This window comes from Solanum dulcamara, chromosome 11 (assembly GCF_947179165.1).
Source record: "Solanum dulcamara chromosome 11, daSolDulc1.2, whole genome shotgun sequence".
Lineage (NCBI taxonomy): Eukaryota > Viridiplantae > Streptophyta > Magnoliopsida > Solanales > Solanaceae > Solanum > Solanum dulcamara.
This window is the reverse complement of record NC_077247.1, coordinates 48,727,085-48,750,414: the sequence shown is the minus strand read 5'-3', so window position 1 is coordinate 48,750,414 and position 23,330 is coordinate 48,727,085. Positions and strand designations below refer to the sequence as shown.

The window sequence follows — 23,330 nt, the reverse complement described above, 5'->3', positions numbered from 1 at the left end:
CAATCCTTTTATCATTTTCCTAAACCACTTTGACGGTGACTTTTACCAAATTACCATGTCTGAATGAAGGTTTCAGACCATGAAGCTTCTCTGATTTTATTTTAATTTAGAATCTTTATTTTCAGACTAGTGATTTTTTTTCTATAGGATTTAATCAAGGGTCTCATTAAAAACTTTCACCAGTTTTCACTAGTCTTAGGAATAATGATAAATCCAGTTTTAAGTATCTCCGGATTGATAGTTGAAAGAAGGGAAAGGCATGTTCAATGGATTGATGAAACAATAATTCCTTTGCTTTTTGTCTGAGAAAATTTAAACCTTCACAAGTTTCACTGGTCTCATATTTTTGTTTGTCAATATAATCTACTTTTTATCATACCCTTCCACCACAAAGAAAGTCAATATGCCACTACATGTTTCTCAACTAATCATAAGCATTTTGTACTGCAACTCTGTAACAAGCTAATTGGATAGGAAATTGTACGATTTAACATATCCTCAAATATTTAAAGTTAAAACGAAACACGATTATTCATTCAATACAACAAATTTTGAAGGTCCTCCACATCACATTTTGATGATATGTTCACAACAAATGTTTCTATGAGACAAATATTATGTTTTCTTTGATAAACTCATTACAACAAAACACTAGAAATTACAGCATCAGTCAACATAAACATAAAAACATGCTATAATCTTGAGTTAGCACAAGGCAAATGAAGTCACTTCCATCCATCCCTAGTAGTAGAAATCAGGTCTAAACCATGGGAATTTCTCTTCAGCTAGAGCCATGAAAACTGCTCGAGTCTTTGAACTGCATATAATATGCTGAGAAATACGATCATAAGCTTATGTTATTCTGTTAATGGAGAGAGCAATCTCCATGGACAGGCATAACTGTACACTATAAGAGGCTTCCAGGTTCAGATTGAGCCCAAACCAGCACCAGATGCATATGGATTGTCATACCAAATTCCAAGAGCAGTATATGCTTCTTAATGGAAGCCCTTAAACATAATATCCAAGTGGTTGCTATGGGGAAAATCAAATCTAGGAGTCATCCAGTTCAACAATTTGTGCCCTTCTTTCGGCAGCTTTCTTCCTGATGAAAATACCCCATCTCAAGGCAGCTTTGAGTTTGAGCCACCCTACAACAGCCTTGCCTGAAGAAGAAGAACGTGTACGTTCCTCATCAAAACCAAAGGTAGAAGACATGTTGGGCATGTATGCTGATCCATACTGGTAATTCTCTTCTGCAACACTAGAAGAAGCATGACCCTGTCCCATGCTGAAAATACGGAGCAGATGTTGCATGTCTTCATTTTCGAGCATCTCATGACTTCTCATACGTATCTCTTCCTCTGTTAAGAAGTCCTCAGCTCCCTTATAAGGATTAGGCGTGCTAGCAGCAAAATAGCTAGACATTGATGGCTGTGGTGGGCGAAGGGCCAGCATGCTATGACTACCATGTGGCTGAGCTTGTTGTGAAGTGCCTAACAAATGGTTCTGAGGAGGAAATGAAGCACCATTTAACTGCATGTTGCCATTTAGATTCATGTTCTGAGGCTGCATAGTGTATCTGCTACTAAGGCTATCATTATACCCTGGTAACAGAAAAATATTCATGTTGTGAAGTTACAAATAGGAAGAGCTTGTAGCAATCCACAGTCAAATGAGGTCATTGTATATCTGGTCAACTAGCTCGCTAAACAGGTAATTGCAGGGTAAAGCCTTAAACTAGGTATCCTCCCCGCCATGCAAAGCAGTAAACAACGCAGGTTGACAGGCCTACTTCTATGCGAAACAATTTGCCGAGATATACATTATTTTATTTACAGAAAAATTGAAAAGATTCGGAAAAAAAAACAATCTTGCTGGTATCAAATTCAAGGGAAAAAGGAACAAGTCATAGTATATCCAATGCATGATGCTGACATCCACTGTGCATGCTTATGCTTTTTTCACTTTGGAAACTTTTCTTCATTGTTAAGACTTAAGACACTATTTTAGTGAGGAATTATTGTTCCAATCAACAAGAAATTACACCAAGAAGCCAAAACAGCAAAAAGAGAAGAGTGGGCAAAATCCAACACAGTTCATGAAGAATGTATCTTAGGCCGTGAAGAATTATTGTTTCAATCACCCAGGAACGGCACAGAGAATCCCAAACAGCAGTAAAAGCAGAGAGGGAAGAATTCACACTTTAACAGGAACATATCTTAGGCACCAAGGCATATTTATACCTCCCATGTTCAGTCCTGAATTCATAGCAGACTGCTCTGATGAAATTGAAGCTGGAAGACTTGGTAGATTAGTTTGTTGATCAAAAGAAATTGAATGGTTCTGAGAGCCATTTGTAAGATCATTTTGAGACGAAACTGCGGCTTTATTCTGGCCCAGGCTTAGAAGAGATTTTCCATCATACTCAACAACATGCATCCAGTTGTCATACGCCTTCTTAACTAAAGTATCCACATATATCTGCAAATATTGTTTGATGTTTGCTTAAGAACTTTATCATATACTTGGAAAAAAGAACTAGCATCCAAAAGAGGTTGATTTATGCAAATGATAGCAACACATGTAACTCCATTGACCACTATTATGTGAAGTATCAAAATGTCACAGGGACAAAGGAGAAAGTGCAAACTGCATATAACTAGTGTAGCAATTCATAGCAGTATCAAATAAAATTACTTGTAAATATTATTTGGACCTGGTCAAAAGGACTGTTAAATATTCTTTTTTATAGAAAGCAACTTGAAGGGCACAAAATTGCCTTTGGAAATTTCATTGTAATCAATTTTTGCATACTCAGCAGTTCGTATCCTTCTAGAAAAAGAACAGAGAAGTTAAATCAAGGTATCATGTTGCTTCAGCAACTAATTTCTGGAGAACATCCCATAAGAACTTGGCAGATTCATCTCTAAATTACAACAGCAAATATAGTAAGAAAGAGCCTTTTCGAACTGTAGCAAGCAGGAGTGTGTGTTCTGAGGGACTTTTGTTAATAAAATCTCTTCTAAATGTGATCTGAGAGGAGACAAACATGAAAACGAATAGGTTTTGCTTCTTGAAGAGAAGTGACTTCACAAAACGGCCACAGATTGGTAGGAAAAGAAGCTCTTGGTACTCCCTTGTAAAAGAAGGTTGGGTAACCAAGTGAAACCACAAAGCCCCAATTAGAGTGCATGCCTTCCTTCTTCCTTTTTTCCCTTTATTAAGCATGTCTAGATGAATCCATGAAACCAAATTATACAGAAGAGAGAAAAAAAATTACAGATAACAAACCTTCTGATTGTCTGAAAGAGAATCCATTGAATGATACTGTCCACCAGAGATTAAACCACATAACTCGTAGATATTATTAAAAACAACACCGACATTTCTCATATCATCAGGATAGTAGACATAAAGCTTCCCACTTAGAACACATGTTTTTGCATGGTCCACAAGAGCATCCCACATCTTATTTGACATTCCACTTCCCAGGATCTGAGATAACAAGATGAGAAACAAATACAGAATCATTAATATACAACAAACAATTATAGTTCTAATCTCCAACATGTCAAGTTTGAAATTTATACATTTCGGAGCCTCTGCGAGTCTCTCACAACAAGTCGCAGAAAGTCTTCCACTTTATGTATACCAGCTTTATTTAGCCTCTTGTGGAAGGATCCATCTTTCCCTATCTTTTCCAATCTCCAAACTTCATCATCTAATGCAGGTGGATAATGTTTCTTGTACACTGCAAGGAAACAGGATTTGAGTTACTACAAACCTCAACAAACATAATTGTAATTTCCATACAAAAGACACGTTATATGGGCTTACATTCTCCTCTATGATCCTTGACAGTGAAGGCATCTGTTTTTGCCTCACGAATGCGGATTCCCTCACAGAAACCTGATGCTACCTTTAAGCCTAGCCTGAACTTTCTGCTTCTGATCCAGCTGGAGTTGTCAGTAAATGTCAACTCGCCAAGGGTGCCAACACCTTCCTTCAATATCACTTGCAATTCTCCAGTAAGAAGAGGCCTCTTGCCTTCACGCTCCTTCACTATATGAGACTCAAATTCTTCTTGAGTCCAGCCATCATCATCCTCGTTGTTAAAATCTCCCTCAAGCACAACAACATCTAGTTTAACTGAGGACTCGGGACCTAATGTTACAACATGGTTCGTATTTCCATCAATCAAGACAATATGTATTGCGGAACCCTGCTCTCCTTCTACTTTTCCTCCTGTGAAGAGAGGTAGTGACAGTTTGGACCGAAACTGAAGCTGCAAATTTCTCCCATCAGGCCCTTCAATTCTTTTTGGTGAAACCCTGAATGGTTATCATAAAATTCAATCCCGGAACAGAGTGGACATTCAATTATAGGAGTACATGAGTGGCTCAAGCAAGCAAGCGCATAAATTGATCTTTGATGCAAAATGGAATAGGGGGCACATCCTCACACTGCACTTCCTAGTCATGCTAGTGTTTGGGATATTAGGTCAATTTTTTGGTCGGTATCCAATGGAATGGAGACTTGCAAAAAGTCTTTACACATTCACACGTAGTATTAGGAAAATCAATCTTCTCTAGCACTGAAATGAATTAGAAATCAGAATGATCCATATAAACCACTGAAGCAGAAAGATAATCCCTGTGAGAAGGTTCAATACCATGGAACTTATATAACAATAAGCGTATTAAATGAAATAAATAGTCAATTACAATCTGATAGACACATAGAACCATGTCCATGTAAAAGGCTTTACTAGTCTGTCATTTATGTTAACAAAGCTCTTTTTTAAACCACTTCAAACTCTGAGAACATTATTAAGATTTAATTCTTTCTTAAATTGACTTACTGCATCTGTAACTACTTTCACCAATCTATCCTTGACTCTGGCTGCAACAATCATTGCTTCACAAACATAAATAGAAGATGAACAACTTGGATTTATTGGATACCAGAATTATACAGAATGCACCTATCACTAGTGAAATTCTATTTCTTACATGGGAAAGTGGTCAAACCCTCCCATACTCCTATTAATCCTAGGGACTGACTTCTATAACAAAAATTGGCCTTACCTAAATCTTAATATATAATTGTACAAGACTAGCGAAACCTCCCCTCAAGTGTTTCCAACATCTACAATTCATATCCCATTCTAATTCAGTTCACAATTGGATATACCAAATGACTATGATGAGTGACGGGATATTTTCCATACATAAAAAAATCCTAACAAACTATGGAAAATCAGATTTGTGCTCTGGAAGATTGAGTGATGATATGTGAAGCCACACCTTGCATTAAGTTTAGCAGGTCCAAGTTTAGCCAAAGCACGCTCCACTTCTTCACTAACCTGGTAAACAAAAATGAACATTCATAAATAAGTAAACAAAAGCCACTATAGAAGAAACCTTGTGCAAGTAGAACAAGAATGGACGTGTTTGCATAGTCTGGTCATCCCAAACACATAAAATATTAGCACCATTCTGCGCCCTGCACTTTATCAAAACAATGTAGAGACCCATGGGCTGGTGACAAGCCCATCAAATCCAAATGTTTCAAGCACATGTACATAAGACATTAATATCTTAGCTCTTACAGCTAAAAGGCACAAGGTTGAATTAAAACCAAGATAACATGCAAAAGTCTTTTACTACCAACTCAAATACATTTGAGTCCAGGAGAAGAACTGCTAAAAGATCAACTGGAGCGCAGACATGCTTAAAATATGTTGTTCACATCAAAAATAAAGACAGAAGTAAGTTTCTGCACTCAATAAGCATTTGAAACGAAAATTTGAAGATATTTTTCTCCAGAAACTATGCACATAAGCAGGATATGGAAACAGCTCTAGCTGGTGACAGGGAGGGAGGGAGGAGGGGTTTCTCAGTGAAATTTCTACAATGATCAAAGCACAAATAGTTTTAGAACATATTTCAGCATATGAAATAAATGGTTTTACACTAAACAATGACACATCAATTCAAAGCAGCACATCCATTTCAAATATCTGGCAGTGGCTTTACTTGGCCTGTATAGTCACAAAGCTTGCAGTTATGATTATTTTATTGTATTCCTTCAGAAGTAAATATCTGTCATGCTGATTCTGCTGGAAATATATATCATGCCACAGTAGTTATATAATTGAAAACCGAACTTTCACAAGTTACCATGAAGTGGTTGGTTGGTTAAATGAAACTTCACATAAGTAATGCCCAATAAATAGGATGAGAGTTCTAAAGGGGGGCCTAATAATCTTACAACTCTTCGAAGAATTGGCTCCAGTGATGAGCAGAGTTTCTGCAGACTGTCCACCTTTAGTGCTTCAACAATGACACTGCAGTAACCATTTACTTTTCAATAACGGTGCTACAGTTAACATGAATAGTGCACAGAAAGATGAGTAAGCTATAACAGGCACTGAATTTCAGCTTCTCTGAGTAAATATATGACATTCAGGTCACATGACTTCACGTCAGATGACACCACAACAAACAATCAACAGAAATAAAGACCTCTAAATGAAAAGCTTTTCCTTGTCACTTGAGAAAAAGAATATGGTTGAGTGGACCATAACAAACAGGCTACAGTTAGAGAGGCATCTACCACTCAGACAGTCAGAGTCAGAGGAAGCTACAAGTGTTTGCAGGATTACAAACACCTGGTGATGACTTTCCTTGGGAAGCTCAAGTATGTCAGCAGCTGCAAGATACAGAGACAACATTCCCTCTGAAGGATGATTGAGAATATGAAATGTGGATAATCTTATTGGCAACTATGAACTAACAGTGAAGACCCCATTTGAAAGTTGATATAGTGGACCACTTCCTGTCCTGTGGGGCTGTGACAGCGGCAGTCATGTGATATTCATCGCAAGCTATTTGAAACATGATTAAATTCCTTCAATTCATATCCTCAAATGACACAAATTCTTAAAAAGGAATCATGAATTAAGCACTATGAACCTCTTCTCATTTTGTGCCATAGCTGATCAAATAGAAGATTGCTTGTAGTTATGACAAAGCACGAGACTCAATTTTCTCTCATAACCAAAACAAAGAACAAGCTAGTTCTCCAGCCAGATTCAATCAAAAAACTTCACTCACTTTCAGTCAACAGCAAACAACCAGAAAACGAAAGCTCCCACTCTCTTCTCTCCAAGGATCTTGATAATAATACCTCATTCCTCACACATAATTCATCAAGATCACATTTTTCTAACTAAAAATTTTAATTCACCACTACCCCACAAAACAGAACCATCATTCTCCCCCTCTTCACAACAATTCTTGCAATATCCTCACTAAAGACTCTACAATTTCTTCAAACCAATTCAAATTCCCAGCAAAACTTTACATGATAACCAATTACCCCTATGACCCAACTGCACTGTTCAGTACTAAAATTTGCTACAATACATAAACAAGAAACAAACAACTTCAGAATTTTATTATTTTTTTTTTTTTTGTAAATTACCTTGCAAGAGCAGGTCGTTTCCTATCAGGTTGACCTTCCTCATTACTACTTGGATCCAAAGCGCGTTTCTCCATGTACCTTGTCTGCATTTTCTTTGACTAACAAACACTCCTCTTCTTCAAGTATAATCTATGTATCAGATCTGATCTAAAGTTTTTTCCTTTTTTTAATTTAATTTTTCAACTGTTTGTATACTTAGACTCAGAACTTCTTCTTCTTTTTTTTTCCAGTGGATAAGAAGATTCCAACGGCAAAAGAAAGAGAGAAAAAGGAGCGAAAAAGTAGAAAGCGGGAAAAAATTGAAAGAAGATGAAGAGAGGTTTCTGGGAAAGTTCAAGGGAGTTTCCTATGAATGTTTCTATTTTGATGGCTGCCTCTTTTTTCCTTTTTGGCTTTGTACACTGGATCTACCTATGGAGTATTACTATATATATATCCACGTGTGCTTCTTTATTTCACGCGCTTTATTTTTGGACTTTTCAATTTAAATTATCCTTACAATGCAGTTGATTAGAAAACATGAGCTAAGATAAATAATTTAGGTGGGGAGTCAGATCAGGCCAATAGTCATGTTTCGTTTTACATAATGTGAGTGTGGTTAAGTTTGACTTCGTTATATGACTACTTCTTTATAAGTGAATTTTTACGTATTTGTATAAAAGTTGAAAGTACTACAATTGACAATAAGCAAATGATATGTCTTATTGTCTGATAAAAGAAATTGCCTACACGCACTTTGTTGAAATTATTGAAATGATCATAAACCTATTTACAATATACTACAAATTAAAAATATGTTTACTTAGTTGAAATGGAATAGAGAGAGTTATCAAAAAAATTGTTTATAAATAAATGTTTTCGAATTATAAAAAAATATATTAGATATAAAATAACAAAAAAATTGTTTAAGCGGAAAAATCATAAGATTGGGCGACGATTTATTAAAGCCAAAAATGTTCTCAATTATGAGATTATGAGAGTTTTTGTAAATCTAGACGCATTTTAAAAAAAAACATTTGTTAATCTGGCTATTTATTTATGTTCCCACTGAAAAAAACAAAAATAAATAAATTATATTCAACGTGAATAAAAGACCACTAGACTATTTATTGAATGTTTGTTCAATTTATTTCAATAACATTATGAGTATTGATCTAGAAGAAAATAAAGAATTTAACATTAAATGCTTGGGCATTTCCTCATTAGACACATTATCCAATAACTCGTGGTGTGTTTCTTCAAGTGACCATTGCATGACTATATATGAATAATCTTAACAAATTAGTAAATTTTATTAGACACTAGAATTATAACATATTTTGATTGAGCACATAATAAACATATGATAAAGTATTTTTATTAGATAATTCTGACTCTAAATTTTAAAAAAGATTTTATGAATATTCTTAAGCATTATTATATAGTTCAGTTAATCACTTAAAATATGTCATGTTCTTCAATTATATGATATTGAGCTCAATATATTATGCAACCTCAGTCTTCAATCATGTTTCATTTGATATTGATGTATATATTTAATGGAGATATATTTTATATGATTTAACTTATCTATGTTTTGAGCGATTTTAAATACACAAATTAAAACTTTTTCAAAATATAAATCTCAAAAGTGTCAAATATGAACATTTTAAAATTTGATTGTGTAAATAAACTTTATTGACAATTTAAGAAATTGTTCTCCCTACATACTTTAAGACTTTGAAGCCGGTTTCATGTGATTTTAGTAGCAGATTAGGAATCACAAAAATTCATAAATTTTAATTTCACAATTCACTTTCAAAGTACTATGTTTATAATAATTAGACCAATTTATGCATAAGGAGTAGTCCATTGGTCCACCATCAAAAATTGATGAGACTAGAAATAATAATGGACAATCAATGATATTATTATATTCAATCTTCTACCTCAAACAAAATGTAGTTGACCTAGTAGTCAATTAATTAGAGTTAGTGTGCAGTATAGTTGTATTATAATGATAATAATAGTATTAAATTAAAAGCCAGTACTTGAGAGGTAGGTTAGGAAGTGCCGACATTTGGTGATATTTTAAATGTATTTATTCTTTTACTCCAAATTTTAGACGGTTAAAAAGTAAAAACATATTTTTATTAAAATTACATTAACAAAAGTCGTTTAAAGCAGTAATTTTAGATTAGTAACATTTTATTTATTTTTTGCTAATTTTTGCATGGGAAAAGAAAAAAGGGCAAATGAGTAAGACAAAGGAGAAAGTATGCACATGGTTAGCAGTGGTAATGTATTATGTGTTGGCGGGTACAATTAATTAAGGAATGGACGGCGGTAAAAGTTGATCGTGGTCGTCGGTTTAATGACTAAGCGACAATTAGTCATAATTATAGGATCCCACCCACGTGATTTTGCTTTTTATTTATTGCATTCTATTTTCTGTCTTAAAGATTCCTTTTCTCCTCATACTCTATATATTATTCCAATTGGTGTCAAATAAATTAAAAAAATGTGACATGGAATATATATTATATATATGCATAAATTGGTCAGTTATACTACTCCAGTAAACTAGGCAGCCTGGCAGAAGTTACCAATCTCACTCTCCCCACGCGCAATCATTTTTCATTATGTGTTCCATCTATAAATTTGATTAAATTTAGATTTATATCAAAAAATTATACTAATAAAATATGTATTAGTACATAAAATACTCAAAATATTACAAGACTCACATTACTTCTCAATAATCCTTTTCATCCACTTCAGTCTTAAAAAAGCAAAATCAACTACGTTCTTTCAACAAATACTAAACCATTCAAACCTAAGCTAATGTTAGGTTTCCTTTGTCCCTTACCTATATATGAGTACTTGTTGAACATTTGATCTCCTCTAATTTATCAGTTTTTTCAGAAAGACACTTTTACTTCATCATTAAGCTTGCCATAAATATTCTTGTTAGGGATAGCAACCGGGTGGGGAACGGATAGAAAATAAAAAATAATAATTTGTGGGGTGGGGCGGGGTGGGCTTTACCCAGATCTGTCCGTCCCTGTCGTCCCGTTTAATTTGTCTAACACCCTTGATGCATATTTTGCGGCGAAATCCATCGGTGGCCCCTAAAGTTTGCACTAACTTTCACTTAGATACTTAAATCAGGAGATGTTTATTTTAGACACTTAAAATAAGGGTCGAATGTGTCATCTTGACACTTTTTACACAACTAGCACCTCGCATGTTTTTCACCTATCTGAGGCGGGTAGAAGCTGTTTTTTTTTGTTTGTTCTTGTTCTTCTTCTTCGTCATTTTTTAATATTGTTACATGTATCCATCAGTTTTGCATCAAACGGGAAACGACTGTGCTCACTAGTTCTTATTACTTTTAAATTCTTAAGTTTATTTTTTATGTCCGGATTTCTGTCAAGATTTTCTGGCAACTTAACCATCTTCTGAAAAAAAAACTCGAACAACTAAGCATATCGATTTTGGAGAAGACGACGGCGGAGTGGGTGGTGTTGGAAGATCACTGATAGGGTGTGGGAGTGGGGGTTAATTAGTGAATAATTTTAGATTTGTATTAATCTTGCCAGAAAAAATGAAGATTCGTCGGATTTTTTGATCCAATTTAATTTATATTTTTGTTTGTCATTATAGCTCTATATTTTCCTCTTTAGATGATATGGATAGTGTTGGGTGGGTGTTGGAGGAGAAGAAGATCTGGTGGGGTGGAGGAGGGGTGGATGGGGTTGGAGAAGATGATGGTGGGGTGGGGGAGGGGTTGGGGTGGGTGGGGTTGGAGAAGATGATGGAGGGGTGGGTGGGTTAATAGTTGTTAATTTTTTTTTTGGATAAAAAAATGTCACGTGTTATCAAATTATTGGTCATTATTTGATATATATATATATATATGCCACATGTCTTTATTTAATTCGCTGTTTTTGAGTTTTGACACGTCAGACGAGTGTATTACACACCTACTATATTTTAGTGATTGTCAAAATGTCAAGATTACACATTCGACCCTTACTTGATGTGTCTAAAATGAACATCTCCTAATTTAAGTGTCTAAGTGAAAGTTAGTGCCAACTTTAGCAGGTCACCGATGGGTTTCGTCATATTTTGCTAAAAAAACATAACCAATGCCATCAATGTTTCTTCTTATTTCTTCCATTAATTTAGCCAAAAAAGTACTACTTTATATTAATTAATTGACCCATCACAGTCCAGCAGGTCACTTTTTGAACTCAGACTTGTAAGTCAGGTTAAGAATAATTTGATATCTCTAAAATTCTTAGTTCCAGAAAACATTTAATTTGTTTGTAAAGATGCGATATTTAGTATTGAAATGAAAAAAATTTCAAGAGAAATGGATACAAAAGATTTATTTAACCAACACTAACTAGTCCAAGATTGAGGTTAGTTTTTTTTAATTTTTTCGGTGTACGAAGTTTGTATTGGAGTTTGTATTGGAGTTCCGACTAAATTCAAATTTCGTATAACTCGTTTGGGTGCGGTATTTTTAAAATAGCAAGATAAATTTTTATATATCTAAAACTCATTCTCAAGAACTTTGATTAAGCACAACCACTAATAATATTGTTAGGCTAGTTGATTGATTATTCAACAGGAAATACAAATAAGATGCGTTACAATTAAGAAGCAACTAAAATAGTGCCAAAAAAGAAGCACCAAAATCAGAGGAAGAGTAGTCTCAATTTGTGAGGTGAAGTTGCAGCAATTACTCCAATATTTGCCGTTCACGTACAAAGATTACGGCATTCCTTACACTCAACTAACTCTATTTACAAACCGGAGCCAAACATCCCCTACGCTACTGAACCGGGTTTTTCACCTTAATAAATCCCTGGCGCCGAAGTGGACGGAAGCTGAGATATTAACAATGGAACCGACGGACGCCGGAGCTCCTCTTCTATCGGGCCGGGTTCAGATTAATGGCATTGAAGTTCCGATAACTCTGACTACCGGAGGGATACTCCGATTGCCTGAACGGTGTTTGTCGATTGAGAAAGATGTCCTCGGCTTCACTGTTGAAGGTTCTCAGATCAAAATCAATGCCGTCATTGAGAGTGGACCCGGAATTTGCTGCGCCGGTAACGGAGGAGCTCCGATGAGGAAGACTTTCACTTTTGAGCCATTATCTGAGGATTCTCTTCGGCGTTGGAATCAACGACTCCAATCAGTCCTCGATTCACTCGGTAATTATGGACATGAATAATCATATTGGCGGACTAATATTTGAGTGTGTTCTTGAGGAATGCTGTACTACTACACAATGATTTTTAACTTTTGAATATGGTTCCTTTTAATAAAAACTATAGGAACCGTGATGATATTAATTCGTGTTTTATTTACTCCAATTCTTTTATAATGCGTGAAAATTGATTCAGCGTAACATTAAGTTTTAGTGGAATTCTGTCCAAGTGAATTAAAATGTTATGGTCCATTGCAAGTCCCACATTGGTTCTACAAAGTGCTGTATGTATCAGAGTCCCACAATGGTACTACAAAGTGTTGATGTGGTCAATTTATAGCCTTGGGCTCTCCCTGTGTTTTTGGGGACAGACAAAAATGGAATGAAAAACATATACTTTATTTATGTTGGAATGTATGACCAGATACTTGCTTCTTGTTCTTGTTATATTTGTTCTTTGTTTAAATAATTTTTCTTTTTCTTTTTATAGATCACACCACTCTGTGTGTCTATTAGGTGGTGTGATTTTGTTTGAGGTGATATTTTGTTAGACTTCCTAATAATATCAGGCTGTTTTAAAAAGCAAGATTTTTTTTTTGGTTTGTTCTTCTTAGGATCTTGTTGTCGTCATTTCTGTTGCAATAACCTCCACATTGTTTCTCGTTCTGTGATACATTTATCTTGAGAGAAAAGTACACCACTGATAAAAAGATACCAGTGGCTTTATGTGAGGAAAAAAGTACGATTTTTCTGGTAATATGTAAGTACAATAATTTAGGATCAGAAATTCTATAAGTTAATCATTTACAAATTTAAAAAAAAGGGGCAGCCCGGTGCACTTAAGCTCCCGCTATGCGCAGGGTCCGGGGAAGGACCCGACCACAAGGGTTTATTATACGCGGCCTTACCTTGCATTTCTGCCAGAGGCTGTTTCCAAGGCTTGAACCCGTGACCTTCCTGGTCACATGGTAGCAACTTTACCAGTTGCTCCAAGGCTCCCCTTCCAAATTAAAGAATTTTATTTTCATTTTGTCTTAAGTCTTGATCTGATGTGTGATAGAACATGGATATGACATGTCCTACTAGCATATGTTGTGTAACAGAGAAGAAAAGTTAAAGCAAATGAGTGCTTGCTTCTTGCTTCTTATTCACAAACCTAAGTTTTCTTTAGATAAGTTGCTTTGACTTGAAAGTAAGAAGCACTTTTGATTTCTGGTATGCTTTGCTTCGCTTCTTGCTTAAAATGATGTTGTGCTTTTAACCACATGGGATACTTCACATCATGGAATTTTAGGTCGTCCTAAGAGACTTTTTGTACTTCTGAATCCATATGGAGGAAACCGATCTGCAACCAAAGTATTTCTTGACAATGTAATGCCCCTGCTCGAAGATGCAAATATTCACTACACATTGCAAGGTTTGCAATAGTATATATTCTTATCCATGTGTAGCAGGTGGTTGTTCAATGATTCTTTTTGTGTCGTTGATCTTGCCTTTTGATCTTTCACTCTCAGAAACTAAATATCGGTTACATGCAAAGGAAGTTGCTCATTCATTGGATCTTTTGGGATATGATGGAGTTCTTTGTGTCAGTGGTGATGGAATTTTGGTTGAGGTAGGTTGGATGTCTATTTTTGTTTTTGTTCTCTTATGTCTGATCAATTGTTGTTTACCTTTCCTACAGTCCAAACTCGAACAATTATGCAGTACGACTACTTTTGTCTTACATTTGATTATGGAATACCTAACTTGTTTGTTGAATGGAACGGTATGTTTTCCTGATGTACAATTTCAAAAAAAAAAAAGTTGTGCTTTCCTGATGTAAAACTCAAGATATTTCAGTCTATATATTATTCTGATTTGAAGATATCAAAGATGAACCTACAGTGGGATAACTGCTATATAAAACTTACTCCTTTACCAGCGGTTCTTCCTGATTTTTACCCAACTTCACTTTGAACATGAAACTGCTGAAAGGAGTTGCTGAATGTGAAGAAATAAATTCATAAATATCATGGTCAAATGAAAAAGCAATCAAAAGATAAATTGTCAGTATTTATTCCTAAGCTTTAGAGGGCTTATATGTAGCTATCTTGTTCTGGTGCTTCAACGTCTGAACTGCATACAAAAAGAGAAGACCAGAGGTTTATTCCCCCCACCCACAAAAGAAAAAAAGAGAGAAAAAGTATATTGCACCGATGTAGTTGAAAACTTGACATGTCTGAGAGGTGAGTCCTGGAACAACTTCAAAGTTGCTCTACTGATATTGATGGTAGCCACAACAAGGGTGCTAACATCTCTGTTCTTCACTAATTAGCCACAACAAGGGTGCTAACATCTCTGTTCTTCACTAATCCCGCGTTCTAGAAGGACTGTGCCCTGAGGGCTCTATCTTTAAGATTTTTGGCTTATTATTTATTGCCGTAAATGGATGGTAACCAAAGAGGTCGATTTCTCTTGGACATTTATAATAACGTTTTCCTGATCAAAAAGAGTAAATGAATGATAACCACCCAGTGATCCTCTTACTTTCATGTTTTACAATTTTTAGTAGGTACTGAATGGACTGCTTGAAAGGGAGGATTGGAGTTCTGCAATAAAGATGCCTCTAGGAGTAATACCCGCAGGTATATTTTCTTCTCTTTGCTGGTGCTTGCCTTTAGTAAACACTTAGTGGGTTTGTGTATTTTGCTTAGCTTTTATTGGGAGCTTGATATACATTATTTTGGTTTTGTAACATTAAGCTTTTTTCACATTGTTATACCTATAGTATGCTAAACTACCAGATCAACACTTCAGTCTAATTTCTGAAAGGTGGTCAAGGACACGAGGTGCTGATACACATTTCTATGACCGTGCACCAACACACGTCAGCAAAGACAAACTCTATCTTGTCCTTTTTGATCTTCTTCTGCTAGGGTATGTCTATGAGATGCATTTTTGGAAGACCAATCGATTGACTCTGAGTAAGAGAAGCCTACTTGGGGAAGTGAACGGAGCCGTAACAAAAAAATTAACAGAAAAAAATGGATTGCACTTCAAGAAAGCATAGGACATTTAGTATTTACATCACCGAAAAAGTTATTCCAGCTAGGAAAATGCTTCAACTGTCAATAGAACAGTAATATCTGCAAATAGATGCTAACATTGGAGCAGTTTTCAGCTTAAACTGATTAATACCTAGCTTGTTGCTTCAACAAAACTGTATTTGATAGGTCAGCTGGATCAGGTAAGAAGCTTCTTGTCCCTAATATTCTAAACAATACCGCTTTCCTCCATGACTGGGGATCAAACTGGGTTCAAAGGAATAATAAAGTCTATGGCATGCCTAAAGATTTTTTTTTGCTGTTTTACGTTAGTTCTAGGATAAAGATTGTTTTTTTGTTTTACATTAGTTCTAGGACACAATAGACCCTTGTGGTCGGGCCCTTCCCCAGACCCTGCGCATAGCGGGAGCTTAAGTGCACCGGGCTGCCCTTTACATTAGTTCTAGGACCATAATAATTTATGGTTTCTAGGACCATAGTTCTAGCTGCCAGTGCCTTGGAAGTTACATGTAGAGAGATAGTGCAGTAAGTATAAATTTGAAGGAACTTTAATGATGTCATTCAAAGGGATGCATAGTAAAATAAAAGTGTGCTATATTCAATTTGTATACAAAATTTGCATACATATATTAATCGCACCAAATGTGTGCTAAGTTAAAAACAAAAAGCTAACTGGTAAGCGAGACAAAAAAAGTTGTTTCTATAATCAAGTTAGGGAATCAAAAAAGAAAGGCACCAAAAAGTGCATTACGTTATAGTATTGCATAACATCCAGACAATTATAGGAGGTCATTGTAACACATAATCTCTCCACGGGACGACTTATGCTAAGATGCGGAGGAACTTTTTGAATGCTATATTGCTATAAATGTTGATGAGTAGAGTTTGAGGGGAAGAGGAGGTGAGAGAGGCTATAGGGGGATTTTTTAAAAACCAAGAAATCCCCGAGGGCCAGTGGCGCACAATTCAATATTCAGTGGATAATTGGTTCTCCCCTCTACTCTTCTTTGAAGAGGGATTTAGAAACATTTAAACAAAGAAGATCCAGAGTGGAAGCTAAATTAGAGGGAGCGAGCCTTAGCAACATTTGGGGAGGTGGATGAGGGCGTGGTTAGATAGGTAGCTTTCAGAGGAGTAGGTATGAGAGGCAATGAAAAACTTCTTCTTGTTTTTTTTTTTGACAAAGGTAACAGGTAGGGGTATAAAGCTCCAGAATTGGATAGTCCCATATTGCTCTGCTACCAACGGAAGATGGAGCATTGAATATCAAGAATTTTAGATATACGAATCTAGTAGGAAAACAACAACAACAACATACTCAGTGTAGTCCCAAAAATGGGGTTTGGGGAGGGTAATGTGTACGTAGACCTTACCCTACCTTGTGCAGGTAGAGAGGCAGATCATAGGTAGTAGGAGACATCCATAAGATTTTCATAAATGTGCTTTATTTAGACTTTTCTGGGATAAGGTAAACAACAACAACCCAGTGAAATGTAGGGTCTGGGATAAGGTAAACACTTTCTTAAAACTAAAAACATCCAGAATTAAGACAATGCCGGAGAAATATCGTCACAATTCGCTAATAAACTCTAGCAATTCCCCCTCACCATATATATCTTCTAAATTACACAGTGAGGATAAATTACATAAGCATTTGTATTTCAGCATATGAATTGACACAACTTTACTCTCAAAACATCTACAATTTCTTCCTCTCCACATTGTCCGTAAAACACAGCCCTGGACTTCTTTTAGACTTAAGAAGGTTAAATTTGTTATGGTGTCCATATCCTGAAATGTTTCTGCCGAAGGAAGATAAATTGTAGATGCCTTCCTGATAGCGAATAATTTGTGCTCTCAAGATGGAAATGAAGGAAGGTAGGTCTGTTTGCAAACTGGGAAAAAGCATATGTTTATGTCAAGTGGGGTTCTGTGGATTTTGTGAAAATAATAGGAAAGAATCAAACCATATTATCCCCAGAATCTTAAGCCAGAAACTCTAACTTGCTTCTAGAATCCATTCATCTCTCTTTCACAGCTATTCAGCCTTCAGATCTTCTTCCTGTCCTTTAGTTTTTCTCAATCCAATTTCCATTTCATCCTTGTCCCATTCAGATATGTTTATTCAGTTATCCTCTTCGTGTATCCCATCTCCACCTATTACTTTGTAATCTTCATAAGAATCACTCAGTAACTTAAGCCTATTGCCATACTTTGTTTATTGAAAATGCTCACATCTCATTGTCAATGGCATCACTACTGCGACTACATTGTTTAAGTTGTTCTGCCTTGCTACCGAAAGTTATCTTCACGGGCACAGCTTGAAGCTCCACATCTTACTATGTTGGAGAGCTGAAAATTGCACTTACTTTCAAGAGAGAGATATGGACATCCGTATGAATTCCCTTCACCAGAACTTTCTTCAGTGACAAATGTTGATCACTTCTGCTAAAAATATATCTAATCTTGATAGATTCATTTACAATTCTTTTGAAATAAATTTGGCTTTTAACGGGTAAAAACATGAGAACCACTTGATGCTCAAACATGTTGGTTTATGGAACTTACTGCTTCAGCTCATCGGTTGTTGATTAAAGTTAAACAGTATAATGTACATAGTTTGGTTTGTAGCTCCTTACAAACATTTTTGCACATGGAAGCTGTTATTTACTTTCTTCTACTGTTTTATAATTGCATTTTTGTGTATGCTAATGCAGGAACTTCAAATGGGATGGCAAAGTCTCTTCTAGATTCTGTTGGTGAATCTTGTACTGCATTTAATGCAACTCTTGCTATAATTAGAGGTAAATATCCTTTTAAACAAATATGTGTATTCCTGAACTGAAGTTTCAATTGCATTACTATTTTTTGTTGAACCAAAGAAGATTGTTATATCTATGCATGTTTGATCTATGGCAGGGCGCAAGAGATCACTAGATGTTGCTACAGTTTCACAGGGACAGAAAAAATATTTCAGTGTGCTGATGCTTGCCTGGGGTATGTATATCTCGCATTGACTCTGGTGATTTTTCATATAATGCAATGCTATGCGCTTAGGTGTTTACAAATTGGTATATGATACTAAACTATCTGACAGGACTCGTTGTTTTTCAGGTCTTATAGCTGATATAGATATAGAGTCTGAGAAGTATAGGTGGATGGGTAGTGCTCGAATGGATTTTTATGTATGTTCTAAATCTATTTCATCTAATATGCATTTTTCTTGAATTTCAGTATCAGAAGTTACACCCTTTGTGTAGTTTGTTATTAATATGCGAATATGTTCTATTAAAAAAAAATGTTTTACCTCCAGATTTTCTCACTGGATTTATTTACAAATTTTCTGCTTGCTGTAGAACTTCATTCCTTGGTCTCTCTCTCTCTCTCCTCTCTTTTTGCACCTTGCTCCTTCTTGTTCTTTGGAAGGTTTGGTCTCATTACAATATTCAAGATTCACTGACCAGATATTCTGGTCAGTATTTTGTGTGCCTGAACCGTTCTTCATGGACACTAGTTCCACCCCCCTTCCATCCTATCTTTTCCCAGGAGATAAAAAGAAAGAAAGAAAAGATAAAGTTGAATGCCTCTTCAGTTGATTGCATGATTCATGGTTCTAAGATATAGAATGAAGCTAATTTATAGCTATTAAAGCATCATGGTTTGCTTTTTAATTGCTAGTCTCATGTTGTTGATCCAGGCAATACAGCGGATATTTTGTCTTAGAAGGTATCATGGCTGTATTAAATTTGTGGCTGCACCAGGGTTTGAGAATTTTGGAGAACCAAATGAACTTGGAGGTGAAATCGATGAGCTTAACTCGAATTGGGTTGTGCAAGATGGCTATTGTGGTCCCACTTTTGACATGAAGGGTTTCAACCGCAAGATTGAGGGGCCTTTTGTCTCAATCTGGCTTCACAATGTACCTTGGGGAGGTGAAGATGTTCTGGCAGCACCTAATGCCGAGGTTAGTTTGAGTTTCTTTGGACATAATGTGAAGGTTGCCTCAATAAATTTGATCTAACTTCTCTTGGTGCTACTTTAAAAGTATACCAGATAGAACAACTTCTATAATCTGTAGTTTGAATTTGGAGCAGATCTTTCTTTTTGTTGTGAACATATACAACGTTTAGGGCTTATTTCTAAGTACTTAAAGTCAGGAGTTACCTTTAAAATGGCTGATTTTTGACCCTGTATGTCTGCTTCTTCCATGCCAAATCTTTTCCAATGGTTTCCTCTTTCTGAACTTCTGATCCATAAGTTACTTTTACTATTTTCTGCTTGATTAGATTTGTGATACTTACGAAAAATAATCACTGAACAACACAACATAGCTTTTCATTTCTATTTTTTTTCAGGGAGGAAGTAATAATATCCTTGGTCAGGAATAGATTGAACAATAATTGTGAAGGTCTACTTTACTTTGTCTAGATCTTGAATTTATAAACAGAAAATGGAAGGTAAATAAGAGTAGAAAATGCTTAGGATGCTTTTTCTCACTAAAGAAAGAGAGTTGATCTTTAATAGCTGTGGAAACGATTTGTTGTATGAATTTTCTTCTTAGGATCTTATGTTTTGATTTCCTTATTTCTTTACCTGGGTAAGCTATAGCCAAAAAGACATATTTCTCTTCTCAGAAAATTACAGTTTTTACTTTTTAGGTATCTGGTTTTCAAGCTGATCATACTTTTCAAATCTTCCATATGCTGTCTTTACTTTTATAAAAGCATACAAACTTGGAGTCTAGCCTAGCAGATTTACATTTTCTAGAGAAATAAGTAAGGAAATCATGTGCAAAATCTGGCACAGACATTTTACTCTAGAATATGGATAAAGAATCATGAATTTATCACGAGGGAAGTAGAAAAACTGTAACTATCCTTTCTGGATCTTGGTGAACTACCTGTGCATAAAAGTCACTAATTTTGGAGCCTTAAAAATGTATAAACTGATGCTGAAGCTTTGGAAAGTGCATATGATGCATGCTAAAGGTTTCCTGCTCCCTCTGAATTCTTGGGGCATCTTCACTCTATTAGTTTCTTTTTTAGGATAAGTAAGCAAAAGAGTTTATCAATCAATTAGCTTGCTACGTTATGAATATATTTACAAGGACAAATGTTATGACTTGATTGCCGAAGGCAAGTTTCTTTCTGTATGCTAAAAGTAGGCTCCTTATTTCCTATGACATGAGCCACAATATGGGGTAGACTTTTCTGATTAAATGATTTTATGTTCTAGAGGTGAAGATCCTCTGCTTAGACTAGGACTCTTGCAGGTAGTAACTTGATATAAGCAGTTTTCTTCTTTTACTCTCTCCTGAACATAAGCGCATTTATATGTAGGATCTTCTGCAATAAGTAATTTCATTATAGTGTCATTGCTGAAGGAACACGTCTAATCCCTTACTATTTTTTTTTTTTTTTAACTTGAAGTCTAATCCCTTACCGTAAAAGGCCAACACTTGCAGATCCATGTACTAAGCTATTACTTTTCCTTTGTTCTCTCTTTGGAAGCTTTAAGTTGTGGATACTTCAACTGCAATTGTCCTGGGTTTGGCATATTTTGAATTCTTGTTTTGTCTTCTCTGTCTCATATGCAGTTTTCAGATGGTTACTTGGACTTGGTTGTGATGAAGGATTGCCCAAAGCTATCCTTGGCAACGCTGATGGGCGAGTTAAACAAAGGAGGTCATGTTAGATCACCACATGTCTTGTACTTGAAGGTAGATTTATTGTCTTAGCTTTCTAGGTCAGCTCCATTATGCAAGTTCTTGTCTCATTTTTTTAAAAAAAATTATTTTGAAACGACTCTTGAAATGCATTTTGCTGTTGCTTATTATATAAGACCTAAGTTTCCTGTTCTGTTGCTTATTATAATAAGACCTAAGTTTCCTGTTCATTGTTTTGAAAGTTTCTAAATTCAATGTTTGTTTGTCTCCCTGCTTGTCTAGTTGTACAATCAGACTCTAGTGTAGTTGCTCGACCAAATAGGTTTTGGTTCTGTAGTAGCTAAATTACCCATTGGCACCCCTTTGCCTGAACAATCAGCAATATAATACCCCAATTCCTTAACCTTAACCCCATGTATATTCACATTCGATGTGCTAAAATCAGAAAATAAGTCACCTTTTGAAATTAGAGACTAGTTGCATGAATTAATTAGGATTTAACTAAGGCTTCTCATTGATCTAAAACAACCACAGGTAAAAGCTTTCGCTTTAGAGCCTGGTCCACGAGCAGATGACCCAAACAAGGAAGGGATTATTGATGTAGATGGTGAGGTCCTTGCCAGAGGTAGAGGAACTTACAAGTGTGATCAGAAAACATTGATGGCCTACGACAAGCTCCATATCAAAGTAGATCAAGGGTTGGCTACTGTATTTTCTCCTATCAGTTAACTTTTATGTGATTCAATGTATTTAAGGAAAGAGAAACTAATTCTGACTGGTGGATTCTGTATAGAATGATGTCAGTAAAACGAAGGATAAGAATATATACCAGTATTTTTCATGGTTGCATTGCTTCTGAACTTTGTTCTGAAGGCTTTTGGTGGTCTCAGCTGGACAACATTTCCTCTTACTTTGCCCTTCATCTCCAACTAGCTTGGGGTTGAGGCAATGTAGTAGTTGTCGTTCTTCCATTCTATCTCCCCTCTCCCTCTACAAGAACCGTGGAGTTTGGTGCAAATATAAGGTTTTCCGGTTTGGGACATATTGGTTCTTACCTTTGATTAATCTAGTTGCAACACATCTCTGGTCATGAATGTCTTGTTTTGGTTGGAATGACATTTTGATGCTCCGGGCAGTGAATTTGATAGACAATTTTTTTTGTTACTGCACTAATTTTTTTTCCTGTTACATTGGGGAATTAGGGAACAAGAAGAGGAAAACGGGACAGTAAGAATTGAATTCACACCTTACTGGTTCCTTCCCTCTTTTACACAACAATATTCTGCCCATCAAGATTTTTATTCATGTAATTTAGGAGATAAATCACACGGTCACAATTCAAATTGGATTACTAATTATAAATTTATATTAGGGATAAAATTATTCATTATGGTTACAATTTATATTAGGGATAAAATTATTCATTATGGTATAATGTAACGTTACAGTCATGAATAGATGTTTGTAGTTCTACAATCACTTTATAGGAAGAAAAAGAAAAGAACTATCCTTAAAATTATAAGTTAGTGGAAAGAAAACAAATGGTAGAAAAAACACATTAAAATTCCAAACATGTTCCTTGTTATGCTTGCATATGGACCATCTATAAATATGACACTTCTTGCACTTTAACTAAAGAATGATCACGAATTATGATTAAGTAGCAACGAACAAGTACTCTTTATTTCACGACAATGGGGCCACTGACATTATTTCTTCCTACAATTTTCTAATTCCATTCTCGTGTAGCAATTATTCTTTCATGAAATACCAAGGTAACATAAGTACTATAATTAACATCAACAAATCCTCAATTAAAACTTTAAAGTAACTGGTCAATAAGGGTGTGTCAATAAAATTAATGGCCTAAAGTAAAATTATAATACGAGGCCTAAATATATACACACATACACAAAAATATTAT

General features: G+C 35.5%; 2 protein-coding genes across 2 annotated transcripts; one reads left to right on the top strand and one right to left on the bottom strand.

Moving 5' to 3' along the window:
* Positions 1-505: 505 nt before the first annotated feature.
* On the bottom strand, positions 506-7,884 carry LOC129875295 (calmodulin-binding protein 60 B-like). The gene is made up of 8 exons (XM_055950750.1): positions 7,492-7,884; positions 6,277-6,352; positions 5,310-5,368; positions 3,841-4,334; positions 3,594-3,754; positions 3,295-3,498; positions 2,247-2,484; positions 506-1,607 (listed from the first exon to the last, which is right to left on the bottom strand). The coding sequence occupies exons 1-8, from the start codon at positions 7,578-7,580 to the stop codon at positions 1,054-1,056; spliced, it is 1,875 nt and encodes a 624-aa protein (XP_055806725.1). The 5' UTR covers positions 7,581-7,884; the 3' UTR covers positions 506-1,053.
* Positions 7,885-12,079: 4,195 nt separating this feature from the next.
* On the top strand, positions 12,080-22,266 carry LOC129873128 (sphingosine kinase 1). Its single transcript, XM_055948151.1, has 10 exons — positions 12,080-12,698; positions 13,989-14,111; positions 14,209-14,309; positions 15,249-15,321; positions 18,459-18,545; positions 18,661-18,738; positions 18,856-18,926; positions 19,439-19,705; positions 21,338-21,460; positions 21,941-22,266. Exons 1-10 carry the CDS (start codon positions 12,383-12,385, stop codon positions 22,133-22,135), a joined length of 1,434 nt encoding a protein of 477 aa, XP_055804126.1. The 5' UTR covers positions 12,080-12,382; the 3' UTR covers positions 22,136-22,266.
* Positions 22,267-23,330: the final 1,064 nt, after the last annotated feature.

Excerpts from the sequence above, each read along its gene's own strand:
- LOC129875295 (XM_055950750.1), bottom strand. The coding sequence starts at position 7,580 with ATGCAGACAAGGTACATGGAGAAACGCGCTTTGGATCCAAGTAGTAAT. Across the intron at positions 5,369-6,276 it reads AGCCAATTCTTCGAAGAGTT|GTTAGTGAAGAAGTGGAGCG; the intron begins GTAAGATTATTA and ends TTTGTTTACCAG. Across the intron at positions 3,755-3,840 it reads CAAGGATCATAGAGGAGAAT|TGTACAAGAAACATTATCCA; the intron begins GTAAGCCCATAT and ends GTTTCCTTGCAG.
- LOC129873128 (XM_055948151.1), top strand. The coding sequence starts at position 12,383 with ATGGAACCGACGGACGCCGGAGCTCCTCTTCTATCGGGCCGGGTTCAG. Across the intron at positions 12,699-13,988 it reads ATCAGTCCTCGATTCACTCG|GTCGTCCTAAGAGACTTTTT; the intron begins GTAATTATGGAC and ends ATGGAATTTTAG. Across the intron at positions 14,310-15,248 it reads GTGATGGAATTTTGGTTGAG|GTACTGAATGGACTGCTTGA; the intron begins GTAGGTTGGATG and ends AATTTTTAGTAG.